Source organism: Alosa pseudoharengus, unplaced genomic scaffold, assembly GCF_046254945.1.
Source record: "Alosa pseudoharengus isolate Yale_2024_CS ecotype anadromous, Long Island Sound unplaced genomic scaffold, YU_APseudo_1.1 YU_APseudo_1.1_scf_4, whole genome shotgun sequence".
NCBI lineage: Eukaryota > Metazoa > Chordata > Actinopteri > Clupeiformes > Clupeidae > Alosa > Alosa pseudoharengus.
This window is the reverse complement of record NW_027468774.1, coordinates 33,546,188-33,568,183: the sequence shown is the minus strand read 5'-3', so window position 1 is coordinate 33,568,183 and position 21,996 is coordinate 33,546,188. Positions and strand designations below refer to the sequence as shown.

At 42.9% G+C, this 21,996-nt stretch overlaps 2 protein-coding genes across 2 annotated transcripts in view; both read right to left on the bottom strand.

Annotated features, from left to right (window-relative positions):
* Nucleotides 1-95: 95 nt before the first annotated feature.
* Nucleotides 96-18,162, bottom strand: usp36 (ubiquitin specific peptidase 36). The gene is made up of 21 exons (XM_076265953.1): nucleotides 18,071-18,162; nucleotides 14,510-14,771; nucleotides 13,611-13,832; nucleotides 13,363-13,473; nucleotides 12,919-13,021; nucleotides 12,677-12,744; nucleotides 12,412-12,482; nucleotides 12,140-12,222; nucleotides 11,829-11,940; nucleotides 11,585-11,725; nucleotides 11,390-11,490; nucleotides 11,176-11,302; nucleotides 9,798-10,127; nucleotides 8,899-9,078; nucleotides 8,149-8,285; nucleotides 6,411-7,088; nucleotides 4,598-4,803; nucleotides 3,768-3,947; nucleotides 3,257-3,372; nucleotides 2,773-2,906; nucleotides 96-2,111 (listed from the first exon to the last, which is right to left on the bottom strand). The coding sequence occupies exons 2-20, from the start codon at nucleotides 14,760-14,762 to the stop codon at nucleotides 2,775-2,777; spliced, it is 3,351 nt and encodes a 1,116-aa protein (XP_076122068.1). The 5' UTR covers nucleotides 14,763-14,771; nucleotides 18,071-18,162; the 3' UTR covers nucleotides 96-2,111; nucleotides 2,773-2,774.
* A 2,275-nt stretch (nucleotides 18,163-20,437) lies between these two features.
* The window catches only part of LOC143102399 (metalloproteinase inhibitor 2-like), a 9,450-nt gene continuing 7,891 nt past the window's right edge, over nucleotides 20,438-21,996 (bottom strand). Inside the window, exon 5 of the mRNA XM_076265951.1 lies at nucleotides 20,438-21,996. This exon is cut by the window's right edge and continues 641 nt beyond it. The gene's annotated coding sequence lies outside the window, so the exon portion shown is untranslated.

Here is a 21,996-nt window from a genome sequence, read left to right as displayed (position 1 = left end):
TAAAATCGATACAGTACAAATAACAGCTTTATGGGAAAAGGCCAGTAAAAATATGGGGGCCAGTACAAATAAGATGCCAGGCCAGAGGGGCCAGTAGGAGAAAAATCTAATGTTTGACCCCGGCCCAAACAGCCGGTCCGTTTACCAGCCCTTTGAGTTTATTCTAGATACAGAGGAGATTAATAATACAAGGACAGATTTTTTTTCTCACAAAAGTCACAACTTTATTGCACCTGTTTGTTCATATATATTCTAGTCATCAAGACCCAACATTAAAGCTAGGTCAGGAAGGCGGTGCAAATTTCAGAACCATCAATGCAGATATGACATGAACCATTGGGATCGGAACGCGTGTGTGTGTTTTGTGTGTTGCTGTGTGTTTTTTCCCTGCACAGCTGACCAACTCCAGCTGCGTTTTACAAACATCCTACAAACACTAGAAATCCAATCTACTACATTTACAGGGGAGGGAGGGAAGGTCCCAGACAACACTCACACAGACGCACGCACGCACGCACACGCACATACACATCCTGTCTAAAAATCTTCCCAGATACAAAGATTTTCATTTGTGTGCTGCCAGTGGGATTTCCTATGTCAGAGGAGCCCTGCGTTTGGTCTCACAGGCATCTACAGAGGGATGGGGGGAGGGGGGGGGGGCAGTGGGTGTGGGGTGGGAGCACATGATGTTCTGTACAGTGATCTACATAGGCAAAGCTGGGATTATTCTTTAAATATCATCACTTTTATACTGATATATTTCATCTGTGGTCAAGTAAATAGAATTATCATTTTTTTTCTTCTCCAAATATACTACTATTAAACATCTGATGAGAACACGTGTGAATTACATGGGACTGAGAGGTATGCGTGTGCATGACTGTGTGGGAGAGAACGACGGTAAGCTCTGTTGTGTGGATGGGAACACGGCTGGTCAGATGGCGCTGGAAGGTGATCTGTTGGACTGTTGGCACAATTGCATAGAGTCAAAATATGAGGCAGATGCCAAAGTGATCCCTTACACACAACACAGTCTTTGTACTACTCACTCCATGGCTAGGAGTGTTTCCCTTGACACACACCCACGCACCCAAAACAGCCGGCGTTACAATGTTAACATCATGAATGAGTCTGAATCTGAACATTTGTGGCATCGCAAAAAAATGCATAAACTGCACCCTGGCATAATTGAGCTAATCTGAGCTAATATACTCGTTGACGCCAAGACAAGTTGCCATTCAGGGTACTCAAGAGACCAAATGTGATAGGTGACAAAAAAAATGACAGGCAAAAGTGTTCTATTGTCGTCTGACTTCCGTTCAGTTCCGTTATGTCACATTAACTGTTATTGACATTCTTGACTAAGGCATGAATGATTTCATTCAGATCACAACCAAGCAGCTTGGACATGACAAACGATACATAAAAAATAATAAAACAAAAATAATTAAAAGTCGTCTGTAGGCTGCAGGCACCAGTTGAGCTGTGGGAACAGATCGCTCCCTCAGTGCTCTCCTATGGATGGGGTCACTGAGTAGGTGGATAGGCAATCAGAGAGGGGAAACTGATATAAGACATGCTTTCAGACAGCTGTGGATGAAGGGGTTCATCCACTGCAAGCCTACAGGATTAAGTATGGACACTGACCTACACAAACAGATGCAGTGCCAATGTTATCAAAACATAATCTGAAATTATGAAATTCATTTGTTGGAGGCATCTCACAAGTGTGTGTGTGTGTGTGTGTGTGTGTGTGTGTGTGTGTGTGTGTGTGTGTGTGTGTGTGTGTGTGTGTGTGTTAGACTCAAGGGCAACAGGAAAACTCTCTATTCAAAGCTTCTTGAGCACTCAACAAACACACCATTACATACAGAGCCATACACTCCACCTCAAACAAACTCTTGTCTTTTAAAATCGTTCAGCCAGATTTGGTATGGTCACTTTTTAAAGTTAAATAGGGAGAAGAGAGAACACGTCCCATCTCAGTGGTCACTCCTGCAGCGGTCAGTACCATAAAGGTCTTGGGGAGTCCAATCCAGATTTCTCCATACGCTCCCTTCCACAGGGCTGACATCACGGCAGAAACAGATTCCTCTGGGCTAAGCTTCTCTCTGTGTGTGGAGGGGAGATTCAGCACACTTTAACAGATGAACAGACTTTAACAGACAGCCCACTTTAACATGTGGACAGAGAGCAGAGGTGCGTTCATATTTGACAAACAGTGGCAAACCTTCATGGCAAATGTTTTCTCAAAACAGTTCAATTTGAACTATTTGATGTAAACATTCCATTGTAACGGTAACACTTCGTCCAGCTCACAAAGCCCATTTAAAGCTGAAGACAATTTTTATCCCAAAGGAGGCGAGCTAGCTAGCTAGCTCTCTGTTTTGTTTGAACATCAACAGAAGTGACATTACCCCGCTAACCTTTAAAACAAACAGATAGATACATAAATGTGCAGTCCCTCTTCCCTCCCCAGACAAGGAACTCCTTGAGGAGGTGAAAGTACGCTTCTGAACAGGAGCTGGTTACCTAGCGATGAAACAAGCGACAGTGACTAGGGAGGAAGAACACAGGGCTGATAGGAAATCTCATTCTACAGCTTCTACTAGCAGACAGGGGGTGACATTGTGAGACTGGTAGAGTCCAGAGCTGTACTCTGTTCCACTTACACCCTGGGGCCTCTCCACATACTTCCCCTTATTTCCTTTTGCCTTTTGAGTCCTGTCTGAAGTCCCTAGATGCCCCTATGACTCGTGAGCGCCCCCTCACCTTCAGTGGCGGAACCCCAGTCTGCTCCTTTTCCCTCCGGGCGTGACTGACCACATGCTCCGATGGTCCTGGATTTTCTGGAACACGTTCCCGTGTTTCCTCTTCTCCTTTTTGTACTTTTTGATTTTCTTCACCTGTAGGAGTGACACTCACATCAGAGTGTGCGGGTGCATGTGTGCGGGTCCATGTGTGCGCGTCATGTACTGATCAAATACTTGGATGTATCTAATATTGGCCCCATACTGACTGATATGGCTGGATTGGTGTATGTGACCCGTTCTATGGGACCAATCTATTAAACACAATTGTATGTTATTCTACATAATGCAATATAATTTCCTAGTGGGAGAGCCAACATAGAAGTCCACGTCCGGTCCAGGTATCGTTATCCGGACTGAAGAAGTTGAACCGGAGCATGCCTAGTGAGTATTCCGTATGTGAACGTGCCAAGTTTGTGTTACGGTGGGTCATTGTGCCTTCTTACCTTCCCACTGTCAAACTCCTCATCCCACTCATCGATCACTGTGGAATTCTTGGCAAACTGGGCATCTTCAATGGCATCTTTACTGATTGCAGAGACTTCTCCACCCCAACTAAGGACTGCACGCACACAAAAACACTACCATCAGTGCAAGAACATAACGTAACTAAGGATTTATTTGGTGGCTGATGAATGCAGGGCTTAAAGCCAGAAAAAAAATCTGTGCCTGAAGATATCATGCCATTACACATCATATCATGACCCCCCCCCCCAAAAAAAAAAAAAAATCTTCAACAGCCTGGCACAGTGCCTAAGAACTTTAAGCCCTGTTAACAGACCTTTTTCACAGCATCTATTTTGTTGTGAAATAGTAAATTACGTAAATTAGTATTAATTACGTATAAGTCGTCTCTGTTCAATGTAAGTGAAGCCGAATCAGAATTCATGTCAAAAATGGCTGCTGTGAAGAAGGTCCAGTCAGTGTGTGGTGTGGCAGGGTGGGCTGGCGGCTGACCTGGTGCTCCGTAGGCCGTGTCACTGGAGTTCTTCAGGAGCTCCTCCACCACCCCTCCAGTCCGTTGGCCGTCCCAGCTGCCTTTGGGGCCAGCGCCAGACTCCTCTTCAGTCACGGCGGGCGCCTGCTTGCGCTTGTAGCCGTCCTGGACCTTACTGTCCCACACCACCACAGGAGCAGCTGAGACGAGAGCCAACAACACACCATCATCATCATCATCATCATCAACGACTGACACACGGCCGGTAGCTCCCTATTTACATTCACCACAGGCTACTACACTGGCATCAAGTGCATGCAGATGGTAGTTTGAGAACTTGGCTGAGCTAAAACATTAACAGGAGTGGACAAATACTAATTCTTTCGTTTGCCCACTGCCCAGGTGAAGGCTGTTTGTTTATATTCCTTATTTTATCATCAGATTATGGTGTTAATCCTTTGTCTTTTCCAGAACAAGAAGAGTGTGTGCTTGTCACGGTTTGTGTTCACAACACTACACTTTTAAAAATTTTAATGTCTCTCCCCTATTTTGGGTACTGACTTTACTGACAGATTGTGCCGAGAGCAGGACATAGAACAGAATGTCTGATGGTTTAAGATTGTATTTCCCAAGATGGCTATTTACAAAGACATTAATTTGTCCACTGGACAAATGGGAGAATTAATTAACTAGCCTAGACACAAAATGTATCTGCCTTGGGCACTCAAGCAAGCGATTTTATCATCTAACCCTGTGGGACTGCATATAGAATCTATAGTCAGATTGCTTTGTGCCATTCAGTTGTCATGATTGGCTGAGAGGTTGTGTGTGTGTATATGATGGTCGCTACCTGCGGCAGGAGGGTTGGTCGTCTTCTCGGCTTGTCTGGGGAGAACGCTGTCATCCGAGTCCAGGGCTCTCCCCACCTCCTTTGGCGAACTCCTTTCCTTCCTTTGGTTATCCTCCTCAAGCTTTCGTTTCCTCTTCTTGCGTTTTTTCTTCAACTCAGCAAAGTCTACAGTTTCTGATTCCACACCAACAGCATTCGTCTGGACACTAAACAACATCAAGAAAATACAAACATCAAATGTCGATACAAACTATCCAATGTCTATTAGGGGTGTAACGGTTCATGTATTCGTATTGAACCGAAACGGTACGGGCGTCACGGTTCGGTGCATGAATTTACATGGAGAATACACGGTATAAAAATACATAAAACTCGTGTGCGGATTAATTAATGTCATGCGCAATTACTGTTAAGTAGCGAGAGTTACGGGAGTTCTTTAGCGACACCTAACGCTAATCTGTAGCCTCGCCTTAGCTCTGAAGCTCTGATTGGCGCCTATGTTTTTTTTTGTCAGGTCGTCGGTCGAGTCCGTCAGTCATTAGCAGCACTAAGGTTAGACCTACAAGAGTTAGAGGATCCGCTGGTCTCTTTAAGATCGCAAGTTTGAGAACTTCAGTTACAGTAACGTTAGTACAGGCGAAAGAGTGGTGGATAAGATGAAATTGTGTGTCGGCGTTGTTCAGCATTGGGTATGTGAGTGGAAAAAATGCTACACATATTCGAAGCCATCACCCAGATGATGTAGGCTACCAATCACTGAAACGAGGGGAAAGAAACTTCCTGTGCGCTTCAGCAGCCTTTGGATACACATACAAATAGGGCCAAAACCTATGGCTTAAATTAAATGATTTCGTAATGACAGAAAGCTATGTAAATCGGGTGGTAATTACCTTTATGTTGGGGTAACTTGTAACTTCTCACATGAGGAGCTGGTAGTGTAAGTGCAGACAGTAAAATAAAGTGACAACGCTAACCAGGCTAATAAACAAACCATGCTACGGTGAGTTAACGTCAAAGGGCAAAGTCACGTGACTTCTAGTTGTAGTCTGTTTATGAAATGAAAGGAGCAATTTCGTTTTTTAAAAAAAGGCAAAATAATGTGATATTTTCACAGTTAGTAGGCTAGATTATTACTTTACACACAATGAAAAATATTGAGGCAAATTGTAGACCCTTCCATATACAACTAAACACAGATGTTGAAGGTCTTGCTTAAGTGGATTTTTAAAAATCATTTTCTATGTAATTTGCACTTTCAGAAATAAGAGATGCTGTAGGCCTATTTTCAGTTTTATAGCTGATTGTCTTATTTTGTTTACAAGTTACAGATTGAGTCTGGGCACTTATTGTACTGTTTAGCCTACATCTTACACACTTCAGGCTGTTGCAGATAGCTCAGGGAAGAGACTGTATGACACTAGGTGGTACAGCCTGAGACATGTACAAAAAAAAATGCTTTCTGCATTTTTGTTTTGCTTTTCCCTCCATTGTACCGAACTCGTACCGAACCGTGATGTCCGAACCGAGGTATGAACCGAACCGTGACTTCTGTGTACCGTTACACCCCTAATGTCTATGCATAGTGGAAACAAAAATGTTCCACCTTTGACAACCCTTACTCAAAACCATGATGGTATAAACTTTCATTCCTGCATTTTTTCTTAATGGTGTGCAGCACCAAAAAGGCTTGTTTGTGCATGAACTACTTTATCAAAATAAGTAGAAAGTTCAAATAAGAAGGAGGCTAACTGAGTGAAGCTAACACGAATCAGCCCACCTTGTTGCTAAATCCTGCCTGCTGTCAGACACTCACCTTTGCGGGTCAGAGGCCAAGGTGGCTGGCGTGTGGCAGTTTGCCTCCTCCTGTGTTCCATCCAGCAATTTCTTCTTCTTTTTCTTTTTCTTCCTCTGCTTCTCCGACTGCTCTGAAGTGTGTGCGTGTGTGTCAGGTGTGTGCGTGTGTGTGTGTTGAGCCTGTGCGGCGTGTGACTGCGGCGTGTGGGCTGGGGGTGTGTGTGTGTGTGTGTGTGGGTGAGTCGCTGGCGAGAGGCTCCAGCTGTCTCCCAGCCTCCAGTCCTCCTCCGGAGCCAGAAGCTGAGGACGGGGCTCTGGACTCGGCCCTGGCTGCTGCGTCTCTCCGTTCTGCTCCTCCAGCCTCTTCCTCTTGGCCCTCTTCTTCTTCTTCTTCTTCTTGCGCTTCTTCTCGACCAATGGGCTCTCCTGCGTCTCCGGGGCCCGCGCGTCGATCGGTCCGTGCGTCCGGGCCGGCTCCGTGATTGGCTCGCTCGTCTCCGAGTGGCGGCGCTTGAGCTTTTTCTTCTTGAGGAGCGGGCTGGCGGGCGGGGCAGATGGCGGCGGCGGCGGCGGCGGCGGCAGCTTGGCGGGGCTCTGAGCGTGTGCAGCAGACTGAGAGGGTTTCGGAGATGGGCTGTGTGTGGGGGTCTTTGGGGAGAACGGTGAGGACTTCAGAGGTGAGTACGAGGGAGAAAATCTGTAGAGAAATAAAAAGAACAACCTCATAATGTACCCTCACACCAAACACATATGCCAAACCACACAGCACATCACACAAGTCCAAACATACAGTGTCAGCACAACATGGCCATTTATGTTTTAGTTTCAGGCACTTAGCAGATCATTTTTTTCTAAGCAACATCAGTGTTTCCCCTAGAATTATTTTGGAAAAAAATGACTCCTTTAATGATGTCTTCTGGTTGATTTTGTCAAAAGAAATGGACAGATTGAGAGTTATGAATATGACAACCATCAACACATTCAAGGCATCTGCTGTGAATAAAAGATGTAATTTACAAAGAATGATTATTGCACTACTTAAACTGGACAGGATTTTTCATTTACATTATAAGTAATTATTACTTACATTATTATTAGAAATTGAAATTAAACAAAAATGAAATGACACAGAAAATTAGTATTAACAATTAATTGAAAATCTATCTTTGATTATAGGAGATAAGTCTCTTGTAATGATAATTTATATGACTGGTGAGCTCTACCGGAATGACAAGGAACTATCTCCAGATGTAAATGTTTGAGTATGGCGTGTTTCATGGTTCCTTGGTTAAAATATAATGTAGGCTACGTTTTTTTGCACAAAAATGTTCAAGTTTATTAGCAGACGCAAACGCAATTTCCTGTGAAATCCCTGACTGCGCCTTCAACGTTAGCCTACTATTATTTGTTGACATCAAACCTGGAGAGGAACGAATGGCAGCTGTTCTCGCAGTTCACTTTGCTGTTTTTTTTTTCTTTTTTAATTAGGCTACTGATCATGTGATTTTGAGGTGGCGCTCAAATTGTAGGAGCGGCCACTGCTGAATACATAGTAGGGGAAACACTGAACATTACACACATAAATATACATAACATAAATTAGACATGTATATAATATCCTCTATAGAATACTAATAATCAAAATAGTTAACTAGTGAGAAATAAATCTTTAATGTATATTATAAAATGTATATTTTATTTGCATAGTCTGTAGAGTTATCAGAGTGGTGGCATGTTTATTAAGACTGGTGTTTTACCTGTGCTGTTGGTTGCTGTGGCCAGACGTGTGTGCATGAAGTTGAGTGAACTTAGCGGGATGGGCGGAGTCAAAGGAGAGATGAGATGATGGCGAGGGCAGGGACTCAGTGCTCAGACTCCGGCTGTGATTGGTTTCCTGCAGTGATTGACATAAATAAAAACTTGGTGGTCTAAAGAAAAAAAGAAAACAATAGCCATGAACATGACAAAAACGGGAGGGGATGGAAAATAAAGAGGGAGGACCAACAGCACAACACAATGAAAGGAAAACAGAAGGGAAAATACAGAAATGAAAAAGAACAAAGTATGGCAGATAAGAATTAGAAATGGTTAGAGGAAAAGAATTCAAATAAAAAGAGACAAAGAAAGTCTAACAAACAGTGCTGACATGGTTGGTTAAATCAGAGGCAACGTAGCAGAGACAAGAGTAAAGAAAAAATAAAAAGGCGTCATGTGACATCATCTTCACAGAGATTCACACTCAGATTTCACAGATACCCCCCCCCCATCCACACACGCAAACGTACACAAACACACACACATGCACGCACGCGCGCACACACGCGCACACGCACGCGCACACACACACACGCACACACACACACGCACACACACGCGCACACACACGCGCACACACACGCGCACACACACGCGCACACACACGCGCACACACACGCACGCACACACGCACGCACACACACACACACACACACACACACGCGCACACACACACCAGCTGGTGGTCTCACCTTCTTGGCGGAGAGGGCGAGGCGCTTGGCGGGCGGCGGACTCATGGTGTTGTGAAGTGAGGCCAGACTGCTGAGGGCAGGGGGCTTCAGACGGTCAGCGCTCTTGGAGGGGGACGGAGACGCCGTGCCGTTCTGAGCCGCCACTCCCCCAAGAGGGGCGCTGCGCGTGCCAACTGAGTCCTACAGACACACACACACACACACACAAACACACACACACACACACACACACACACACACACACACACACACACACGACAGGAGAGGTATCAAAAGAGCTGTTAACCAGCTGTTACACAGGTTACTACAGAATATGTGAGCACCTAATATCTACCTGACCATACTCACTGAAATACAGCTACCATAAGAGGATAAAAAAAATGTTTTAACGATCCTGTACACCCAAATCTGGCATTTCTTTGGAAATACCTTTGAGAAGAAATTGAGAGAAAAAAAAAAAATCCACTTTCTGCTGTAGATTAGCACAAGATGCATATTTTGTGCACGTCACAAAGGTGTTTAGCTAATTAGCTCATATCTGGCTGTGTCAGCCAACCTGCCCACAGCATTTGAGAGCAGAGTATATTGGTAACTTTTTCACGATTTTGCAATCTAATTTAATATACCTGCCCATGTTTATTTTTCATTTAGATCTGTCTGGATGATTAAGGACAGATTTTTATGTGGTGTGACAAAACTATTCAGATTAATGAAGAGAATTGGGCGTTAATGAAGAGAATTGGGCGTTAATGAATACATTGTGCATACCTTGTGTTTTGATGACAAGTCTGACAAAAACCCTCCGTGCACAAATCGTGAGGGAATGTGTGTAGGCATGGTCCTATAACTAGGTGTACCCAAACACTGCTAGATGTGACCCGTGTGTGTGTGTGTTGTACCTTAGATTCAGAGGTGTCCGAGTCAGAGAGGGACTTGAGTGAGGTAGACTGGGCCAGGCTTCGGTCGGTCCGCCTCTCGCTCTCGCCTTTGGACACGCCGTTGGTGGTCTGACCGGCAGGCCGTGGCTGAGGGAGTGGCTTCTTCAGCTTCTTGAAGGGCTCCTCGATGACGGTGGGTCCCCTGGCCGGGGCTTGCGACGCAGAGGTGTTGTTGGAGGACGAGCCGTTGGTCAGTTTGGGCGAATGGAGGTTGCAGGTGCTCCTGGCCACGCTCACACCGAGGCCGCTATCCACAGACTGGATCTTCCTCAGCTGAGCAGCATCCAGCTTCTGCACACACACACAAACAAACAAACATTCATGAAATATGGACATTTTGTTAATGACAACACTAAAAACAAAACAAAAAGATGTTTCAGTGTGCTTAGGACTGCAAGAAGCAAAATTAATTAGGAGTGCTCATCGCCAAATTTGATTTGTGCAACATACATCCAGACAACCATTTTGGTTTTCCAAGCAATGGCATGTGTATGATATAATGATTAGAGCAGAAAAACTACCTCACAACAAGCTGTGAATGAGAAACATCCCAGATAACAAAATCAGATTGGCAGATAGCGGACCGCTGGTGGTATGCCACTGGTGGCGTGCCACTTGTGGTCGCCGTTGGACCACCATCTCTTTAAATTTAACTTGTCATGAATATTAAGAAAATACATGAAATGTTATTAAAATGATGTATGGAGTATAACTGAACTAAATGATTTTAGACCAATAGTGGCAATTTATTGGGCCATTTGTCTGCAACCTGCCAGCGGACCACCAGAGAACCGATTAGCAAAATGCCAGCGGACCGCCACTATGCCCCCAGTCGACCGACAGTGGTCCGCCAGCCTCTTGCTATCTGGGATGTAGAAAAACAACTTAGTGACCTTAGACATACACGTCTCATAGAGAGGTCAATTCACTAGTCTCACAATTTGATTACAATTCAAAGTTTTATGGACTGACTGGATTATAAAATTATTCTAGATGAACATGATCATGATGCATCTTATGCTTTACATTTTATTTTTTAACTCCACTTTCCCTTTAAATTGTTTATTTAAAACGCTGTTTTCATTTGTAGCCTACAAAATGCCCTTTTGAAAACAAATGATCCCCTTTCAATCAGGCCAACATGATAATTCAGCTGCTGTCCTAAATACCAAACGTATCACATGAAAGGCTGACTCATTCATCACTCAGTGCAGGATCTTTCACATAAGTGTCACAATGTATTGATGCAACAATCATGCCCTCCGGCCCCACTATATGGAATGTATAAAGGAGCCTTTTAGTGAGTGTTTGGGGGGTTAGCAGTGGCAGTTTGAGTTACCTTGGAGATCTGCGGTGAAGAGAGTGGGCCGTTAAGATTCTTTTTCAGATCTGAAGTCATGCCGCTCTTCCCAGACTGCCCTATGCTTTGCTTGGGGCCATCAGCATTCTTCTTGCTCTCTGGAATCCTGGGGGGCAAATAGAGCAAGAGTTAGCAGAGAAACCACACACACACACACACATACACACGTCCAGTGGAAAGGAATCACACATACCTCAGATAGAAGAGCACATAGGCTTGTTGGTTCAGGACCACCTTGATGTTGCTGGAATGAACCATTGAGTCGTTCATCTGATACCACTGCCCATTACTTGCCTAAAACAATCAGACACAATAACAATTAGAACACAATCTATTGTTTTGGGGCATGATGTATTAATCTAGGTAGGGCTATCTGAAGATGTCTCACCTTCACATAGCAGTAATAATGGCCAGCATGGCAGCTGTACCCAGAATGCACTAGGACAGCATAGAGGCCATACATTACTGGGTCCCCTGTGCTTTGGGACATATACGGCCGGATGTTCAGGAACTCTGGGTAACCAACATCCTGTGTGCAGGACAGGAGAAAAGGTTGAAGGCATTTCATATTGTATTTCTGTGATGTTGCCACACATCAAGTAAAACGTTAACTCCTAATTAGTAGGTCTTACCTTGGTGATTTTCCCTCCGCTGAAGTTGGCAAACCTCTTGAGTGACAGCGTCAGGACATTGGATGTCCGGTGGATAGTGAAGCGCTTTGTTGCTGGAACCTTCTTCTTACACCTGAACGAATACAAGTCAGACCAAGCCACACGTGACTCTCCATCACTGCACTCTGTACTTGTGATTGTCTATACCATGGTGTTTAGAGTGTGCTTCTGAAAGACAATGCCATTTCTGAAGGTCAAAGATAAAAAGCAAATGTTGACAGTTTCAGCGAATGAAAACAGTCTCATGGATGTCTGTCTCAACCTCAACCTACTTGGCACACATGTAGGCGTTCTCCCCGCTTAAAACATCTGGCTTCACAAATAGCTCCAGAGCTCGCACAATGTTCGCCGCTTGCTGCACAGGACAGAAAGTTCACAATTAAGACATCTACGCAACAACGATGATGATGCACAAACACACACATTCACACACACAAACACAACACAACACACACCACACACTTAAACTAAAAGTAAAGGCTAAACATCTATGCATTTATACTGTTTTGCCATTTATACCTTGGTAGGACCATTTGGCACTTACTCGGATCTCCACGGCGATATCAAGGTATGGGTCGTAAGTGTCCGACACACTTTTGCAAATCGAACATTTCACTGCAACAGGAGTATTCATTCATGAAACATAAGATTCATTCATGTCTCAGTCTGACATCACCTTATAACATCCAGACATACAGCTTTGTATATAAATGAGCAGACCAACATCCAGTGCTATGAAGTTAAGTCTAGGGTTGTGGTCATTAATAACTGGAGTCGTAATAACATGAAAAGATTTAAAGTTGCTCTACCTCGCGACCTGAGGTAACCTCCAAAGATCTGATGGACGAGTGTGGTGGCTTGCGTCTGCCTATCCAACCTGAGGACACAAACACAAATACACTGAGAATTTCACAACATCAGGAGCATCCCGTTATGTGTTATGCATTTACATTTATTCAATTAGCAGACACTTTTATCCAGAGCGACTTCAATATGTCAATTATATTATTAGCCATAGTGCCCGGGGCATCAAACACACACGACTGCTTACTTTGGGTAGCCGTTGAGGCACGCCTTCTGCATGGCGTCAATTGTGTAGCGCAGGAATTCATGGGCATCTTCCTGACTCCCAAAGCGAAAATGACGGGCGATCTCTGGAAAGAAACACACATACACACAAATACAGTGAGCCACTATACCCAAAGAAGAGTATGGAGAGCTGGAAAAAAAACTCCCTATGTTGTGACTAAATGGGCGTATTGGGGACAACATACGGGGGGAGAGAGAAAGAGAGAGAGAGATAAAAGGAGGGGGCAGGTAATAAGAGAGCATAATCAAGGTGAGGCACATGGTCCCCTGAGGCAACAGGAACAGGACAAGCTAATTTTTGCTGCGTTAACCTGTCGTCCTACAGAGCCAACAGACATAAGGGATGCACAGGACAGGGAGGTAGGGAGGGATGGAGGTATGTAGCGACACAGAGAACGATTCTTACTCTTGAGATCCCTGATGAAGGAGACGGGTTTAATGGCATTGCCCGTGTTAGCAAAGGCCTGGATGAGATGATTCTGCATGATACAGATCATACAGAAGCCTGACTGGTGACCTGGAGACAACATAAGAAAAAAATGTGTTTATACATTTATTCAGACGCACACACACACACAAAATGCTAGTTCAACCAATGTATTCAGTTCCATGATACTCAAATTAAAATGAACACACAAACACACACACACTCACATGATCGGCTGTGCTCCTTGGAGAGTAGGTAGTTGGCGAGTGGAGGCGTGTACGTCAGACACTGCACCGTGGAGTTCAGGAAGCATGTGTTGCCTAGGTTATGAAGCCCTGCCCCTACACGATACACCCGCTCCCAGCGCAGAGAGAGACGGTTCCCTGGGAACAGATGTTTCTGGGGGGCCGGAATGCCATCGCCTTGTCCACCCACGCCAATATCACCACCTGAAGAAGCAGCGGACAGTCCCGTGTCAAACAACCATCCTTAACTCCACCTGAACCCTAGGGAGAGGCTACTGCTAGATGGGACTTTACAGCTCCAAAATATATATAGGACAGGATTTGTGCAGATTCATAAGAAAAGTTCAGTCAGCGATGGAGCAGGAAGTCTTGTTTGTTTATGTTTATATTTAAATTTATTTGCACTTAAGACGCTTTCAACCAAACCAACGTACATTATATTTTAACCAAGGACCAAACAAAACACACCAGAGAGGTAGCTCACCCCTCCCTTCAGTAATCCCATAGAAACTCCACATTGGGTTTCGTTTCTTTGTTTGGGGGACAAGCTGCCCCCACTTTTTCTTACAGTGATCGGAGCCTGGCTATACAGACCGGATTATTTTAACATCGCACTCAGATTGTACGGAGAATATGGCTGAATGTGACAAAAAATGTTATGGGTTTGAAATCACGTATGATCGTTGACGGCACCTTTAAAGGATTTGTGCATATTACTGTTTACTGGTACAATTGAATAAAACTACCATCCACCCACTTAAACTTCTTATGAATCATCTCGCAGGTCTTGGTAAACGCTCAACTCATCTCATATCTTATATTTAATGCACAAATATGCCAAATTGCGTGTTAAATTATGGGTTCTCCCTCACTGGACCTACCCTGCCGCTTGATCTGGCCGCTCTCTGACGCCCTCTGTGGCGTGGCAGTGTCACTGCGTGGGTTCAAGATGACGTATTTGCTCTTGAGGGCCTCGAGTTGGTAGCTGAAACCCTTGCTGGCGGGCTCAAACTCAATCTTCTGCAGGAGGACCTTCTTGGCGGAGGAGGCCAGCAGCTTGTTGAGGTCGCCCTCGTCCGCAGAGTCCTTGCGGCCCGGCTTCAGGGCCTCTTTGAGTTTATCCACTATGGGCATGGTGCATCACTGTCCACAGACACATAAGAGAGCACACAAACACACATTATCCACTATGGGCATGGTGCATCACTGTCTACAGACACATAAGAGAGCACACAAACACACATTATCCACTATGGGCATGGTGCATCACTGTCCACAGACACATAAGAGAGCACACAAACACACATTAATTCAGACACAGTAAATAATAACACAATACACAACCATTAGGCATTAATTTCAGAGCGACTACAAAATACAACACCACTACAACTCAATTCCAATGACGCCATAAAGGAGTTTCTACTTTGCCATGTAATGGTGCAAGATGATATATTAGGTTTTTCACAAACCCAGTGAGCTGGAACTTACTGCCAGTAAAGAAACAATCGTCTTTGTTGATGAGTAGATTTAACTACCTACGTCATGTCATGAGTCACTGATTGGTCTGCCTTTCAGAATGGCAAAGCAATTCATCTTGTTAAGAGGCTTTCCAGACACCAAAAAATCCCAGCAAAATATTGGCTGGGAAATACAGACACATGGAGCCAGGCTACCAATGGCCTACACTTTGTAAGACGTGCTAAACTGGACTCTATGGTGTTGTTGATGTATGAATTATAGTTAATCCAAGCTGATCAATAAATGACGTTTTTTTCTGGCACTCAGTAAAATGAACACTTTTCTTCTTTCATTGGTACCATGGAGGCAAGCCGTAATTCATACACACTGTGTTCACAACAAATTTCACTGAAGTCAAAAGGATGACATTTCACCAAATGTAATCTAACAACAAACTGTGTGACATCTGTGGCTCTGGCACACACACACAACGCACAACGTCAGACGAGCTTCTGCAGCAGGCCCCTGCCCTGTCCATCACTAACTACAGAACAGCCGCTGTTTCACAGCACTATGGGTACATGCAGGGGCTATTCATGTGTATAGGAGATGAGCTTGGCAAGCCTCCTGCAATTATGTAAAACAGATGAGGCAGCACTCAGCATGCGTTTCTGAGCATGAATGTGTAGGTCTGTTCTGTTCTGGGGGGGGCGCTTCACTTGTGATGTCAGTCGCTGCATTCACCTTTCTCACTGCAGTGCTCAACACACACATATAAACAGTCACCTTCAATCCTAACAGTTTCTTTTCTCTTTTTAAATCCTGACAAAACCAGCGTGTTTAAAGTCCACCAAAGCTCTCCGAGGCCACCACACACAAATACAAGATAGATCTCTCTGTATTGGTCCCTCTCCTATTAGGTTCGGGCTCCCATATGAGGTCTTCCTCATTCTGCAGGAAAATGGATTCACACACACACTATATACAGAGGAGCACAATGAGGACTACACATGCATCAAACACAAGGACACCTTGCCCTTCCTCACACACACACACACCCTCTCTTTCTCTCTCACACACACACACACACACACACACTAGAGTGCAGTGATGTCAGCACTAGTGGGAGGAGCAGCAGATATCACTGAAACTGCTTTCTTCATTCAGTTTCTGCCTATGCTGTTAAACACACCGCTCATGGCACACCAACGCATACCTCCATTTCTGTAACTCAGGCGTCTCAGCATACACCCGTTTTCTTTTTATTCACGTAAGCTACATTGCACAGACGGTCAATAACAAAGGGCTTCAATATACCACGAACATCTTCAAAATATCACCGAATAAAAACATTTCAGACATTAAGGGGTTACAATAGCATTACCACTTCAAGGACTGTGGATTATGTAATGTCATCAGACAGTGAGCAAAGCGCAGGGATTTTATCACCATCAGCATTCACTCATTTCGTTATGAAACAGTGAATATGGTAGTATTTTAACGCATCCTGACAGAGAGACCGCGCTTCACATTCAACACATTACCAAACTTGTGTCCTTCTGTTTTGCAATGATAATCTATCATCGTGGACACGCACGAGCTAACCGTGAAAATGATTCAGAGACAGGTTTCATTCCGTAAACAGTTTGCCTATAACGTTAACTGACACGTGCAATGTACCAAGTTGTTTTAATTTGTTGCCATCCAGTTTCCCCACAACCAGGCATCTCATAGCAATGTACAATGCATTTGAGTAACGTTAACACGTGTCGACAAAGCGGATACTGATTCAGCCATCAGCTTCGGGTGATTTCTTCTAGACAGACAGCTGGCTACATCAGACCCAATTCAAGTTCGTCTTTATAAACGAAAAAGACTGAAAACTAAATCACTCCTAAACAGAAAAAAAAAGAATTCGTTTTTTCTTCAATTATACCATCCTACGTTCAAAGTGCAAACACGTTAAATTAGATGTGCATGCTAGCCATGGTAACGTTAGGTATAAAAGTGAGAAATCGTTGTTATGAGCCTTGCAACGATGACAATTGACATGTTATTATAATACATACATGCCAAAATATCTTGAGGCTCCCTGTTTCTCTACCTAAAAAAACTAACGTTAGGATATTAAATCTTAAAATAGCGTTAACCCACGTTACCTTTTAACACGCCAGGTGATGTTGCGCTTAAAAAAAAAACAACGTTAATTCAACGAACGTGAGTAACACAAGTCAAAACGTACTTTTGTCAAATAACTACATTTAAAATAGCCAATTTAGTCTCAAAATCGTTCCACCTGAGGAAACCACAAACCAGAGAGAAATTGGGTTCTGCTGTCCACGCGGTAACATGTCTTCTGATTTGCAAGGTTAGCTGCTTCACTTGAATTGCTAACGTTGGTAACAGTTAAACCATTGAATGTTTACAAAATTTAGCTCACAGATTTAATGATGGCGGCTCATTATTGTGGCGACAACAGACACAGGTGTTAGCTGGCTAGAGAAGTTAAACCTAATATTGTAAATGTCAGCAGGTGCACTAATATTAACCTATATAACATTATCCAACCCAGTTAGCTCCATGGTCAACTAGGCTGGCGTGTGTGCTTGGTAACGTTAGCTAGCTAGCCCCAGAAAACAACTCCTGTGGAAACATAAAATATTCCAGTATGCACTTGTAAAGCCCAATTTTTATAACCATCACACTCATCCAAAGCATCTAATTGCTGCCGAATAGTCGTCAATGTTTGTCAATGCGCCAACGATCGTCAACATCCGATAATTGGCTAACCAAGTTTCCACAGAAATAAATTAGCTGGCTAGCTAACCTGCAAGTTAGCTAGACAGTTCACGTTAGCTAACGTGGCGAACGTGTCTCGTCTAGTGCTGCAATGTGATAGCTCTTCTGTCACTAAAGTCACAACAGCCACAGCGACCACGAAGTGATTTAATGATAATATAATAATATGCCACACAACCTACCTTTTTAATGTACCATCGACTTTGTTTGCTACGTCTATTTTGTGTTAGACACAGGGTGCGTCGCTAGAACACCGTCATTTTGTTACATTCTTTCCTCCATGCTGCATTATGAGAAGGTGGGGACAAAGGTGATTGACAGCATAGTTTAGCCAATGAGTTTGAGAACACTCAGAGCGGACTACCCTCATTCATAGTAGTGGGATCACAGACTGCAAGCAGCATGTGATAAACATGTATAATAGCCGCACTGGATTTAAGGCTGTAATAAAAGGGCTTATTATATGTGGAATTCGACCAGAAATCTAGCACTGGACCATCCTGGGTACAGACTTGGCCACCTGACAGGGATTGCTTAAGTGGTGTTATATTTCTTGTGAAGTGACCAAGATGAAGGGGGAAAAACAGGCCTATTTCCCATCTGTTTAGCTGTTACTAGGACTTAATTTAATACTCTTGATACTCGCGTCCTGTAGATGCAACTAGCACAAAATAAGCATTAGGCCTACACCAAATAATTTCAATAATAAATAGCTAACCGTGTCCACCTGAGGGTGCTGTTTCAACAGTTAGGGTTGTTTACTGTCACTCTTTGAGATCAAGACAAGAAGTTGACCCACCCACCACCGGTTTCACCAGCCTCACTCAAGTTTTGTCATGTTGTGGAAGAAAGATCCATGCAGTGGTACACAAATCTACATAAGACCATGCATATAAGGTCTCACATCATCAAAAGTAGCCTAATATATCTCTATTAACAAAAAAAGTGAGCTTTGGTTCATCTTACCATCTTACCTACCTGGCTTTGCATAACAATGAATTACTCACACTATATTCATATTTCAGGTGTAGTGTTACTGCTGTCATGCCACAATTAAAGAATTAAAACAGATAGGGACTCTATAGTCATGTGCTTGTAGCCCAAGAGTGAAGTTTACTTCCATGTGGAGCAGTCTTTTGCCATTTGGAATATCATTTTCTAACATCTGGACATTGGGAAATTTGAGCAACAGGACAACTTTTTTAGGGATTGTAAGCCTATATTTTGTGATCTATTTGAGTAATGCACTCTGCTAAGATTTCCAATTGGCACACATCCTGAACTTGTGTTGTATGCATTAGTATTATTCCTGTGTCATATTACCTTGGCTATAGGAATACATAAAGAGAAAAAGAATGCATCTCCCCTATAGGCTAGTTATTGGCACAGGCCTTAACATCCCTCAATGTGTGGAACCAGGCTACTGGAAAAAATACCAGCATACCAAATCAATTCTGTGTTCTTATCAAAACTAATTTCATTCAACAGTGAAAGCAGAATCTGAACCATTATAGCAAAAAAACAACAACAAAAAAACCAAGTATATGCACCAATGAGTGATGTTGGAAGTTAGATTTACCTTCTTGAGACAATTTCTTTCCACAGCCTTACCAATCACCAGTTCTTAGCATTATTGAACACTGCACTTCTGATTTGAAAACAAATGTGTAATTTGGACAAAATATTCTCTTGCCGTTTAGTCACTGCAGTTCTGTAATTACTTGATCAATGTTGCCACCAATAACTGGGGAGGGCAATCTATTTTGACCACCCTCTGACCATCACCACGGTCTTACCAGTGGATAGGTAGAAGGATGGCATCATTCACAGGTAAGACCATGGTGACGGTCATCGGTCGGTCTCATATATCTTTATGGACATAACTTACGTTCTCTGTGTGGGTTGGGGATATTTATTATCAGGGGCCAAGCAGTGAAAATGCATAGGAAACCAATGTTGTGTCTACCTCTTGCTTAATAATCCTTAAGCACACTATGTGGATATTTGATTTAGTTTTATTTAGTATTTTTTTTTATCTTCTACTGTCCTTATTGTGCAGTGGTGTTTTTTTATATTTATATACATATTACTGTAAGTGCATGTTGTGTGTGATGTATCCTACTGAGACCTTGAATTTCCCCTCGGGGATCAATAAAGTATCTATCTATTTATCTCTATCTATCTATGGTGGCTAGCTTGAACATTGGCCAAGTTATTACAACTAACAGAATTTGGTTCTGAAACCAGCATTATTGGGAAGTTATTAAGTTTTATTACATTTTTCATGAGTTAAGAGGAGATTCTTATTACATTATTGGTTTCTATAAGCCCTCTTTAAAGATATGAAAACATATACGGTGACTCAAGGAACCAAACTGAATCGACAGTGAAAGGAATGTTTATATATCTGTTTTTCTGCTAATAGAACTGACACATGTGCTGGAAAGGTCCACAAACTTTGAAAGGCAATAGACAAGGCTTCATTTTCCAATGAATAGCTCTTGCAAATTCCCTGGCTCCCACTGATAACTTCACAAATAAACCATGAGTGATTTAAAAAAATGTTTTTATTTCTCAACACCATAGGCATCCATACAGTTTGGAATAATACTGGAAAGTGTAGGCATGCATGGTCTAGCTTCAGACCTCCGTCTCATGTAGTACCAGCATGAGACATCTCTCACTACTGCTAATGCTAAGACATACATTGCTTCATAAAAACACACAAAATGTACAAGAAAGGCCAATGTATCTGAAAACATGGATCGACCAAGTCTTTAGAAACATTACTCAAGAATACAGAAATTGAATAAAACCGACTAAAAAAGTTTACACTTTATGCTTCATCATGGTCAAATAGGCATTGTTGTGAAGGGAGTATAGGCTACATTTAATAGTTTTACTTGGACAAGTGCTGAGACCCTCAAGTTCTCTCAAGGGCTAGAGGGCTGGATCTAATGCAGACTTCTGCCTGACAGGAAGATTTTGGTCAGGTGTGAGCCATCTTTTTTTAAAAAGTGACTGCATTAACTCAGAATCCACCATGTGTGCCTTAAGAGACATGTTAAGGCTCAAGGATAACACAATAATCAACATGACTGCACACGAGTGGCAGGGCCAGACTTATCTGAAATGCTATGACTGGGGTCTGCTGAGAAGGGTTCTTTTTTATGTTAAGATGTGGATGGACGATAAACTGACTTTACCATTTCTAAACCAATTCACCATATTATGTCAGTAGTGATGCTGATTCTCAAAGACCAACACTGTAATTATAAGTGGTGGTCTCATCATGTTTTGGACAGTATTTTAGGAAAGCCAACTGAACCTGCATCTGTTTTCCTTAAAATCCACTACCAAAATTTTAAATTCTAGTTGCCCCTTGTGATTTCTCATCCGGAAGTGCAGTCTGGCCCTACAAAATTAGTCTGCTAGTAACTGCATTCCGCCACAGAGAAAAGTAATTTACTAGTCCTTCGTGTCCATCATAGCATTTAAGCTTCAAAATAGACCTCAATTGCTTGTTTGTAGGAAAACTCTTCTAGGTTCTTCACCCTCAAAGGTTCCTCAAGTATTCTGCAAACATCTAAAAACCTTCAAAGGTTCCTGTTGGAATCCTTGTAGGCTCTTTGTTATATGATACTATAATTATGTTCTATTAAATTGCTTTTTATCAAATTGCATCTATTATATTACATACGTATAACTGAATTGGCAATAGAACTTTCAGACGTTTCTCCAAATTACCCCTATTTTATAGGACTGAGGACCAGGATGGTTGACGATGTGTATGTGGCTTGGCTAAATAGCTTTCAGTCCACTGATCCACAATATGCCCAATTCAGTGAAATAACTCAACTATGTGAAATAAAAGGGAAAGTGAGGGGTACCATCTGACCGACATGAAACAGAATCTGTTTATGCTGAGCTAACTCTTAGGGGCGATGCTTATTTTATAAATACACACAAATCCTGCAAATACTAGCACTAAAAGTATAAATTAATGCCATATCCTCTGCGAGTTGGTCTGTGGCACAGTGTAGTATACAATTTACAACTAATCTTTTACAGTACATTCCACATATGCAAAATATTACAATGGCAGAAA

Excerpts from the sequence above, each read along its gene's own strand:
- usp36 (XM_076265953.1), bottom strand. The coding sequence starts at position 14,762 with ATGCCCATAGTGGATAAACTCAAAGAGGCCCTGAAGCCGGGCCGCAAG. Across the intron at positions 4,804-6,410 it reads TTGGCCTCTGACCCGCAAAG|TGTCCAGACGAATGCTGTTG; the intron begins GTGAGTGTCTGA and ends GATGTTGTTTAG. Across the intron at positions 2,907-3,256 it reads AGGAGTTTGACAGTGGGAAG|GTGAAGAAAATCAAAAAGTA; the intron begins GTAAGAAGGCAC and ends TCACTCCTACAG.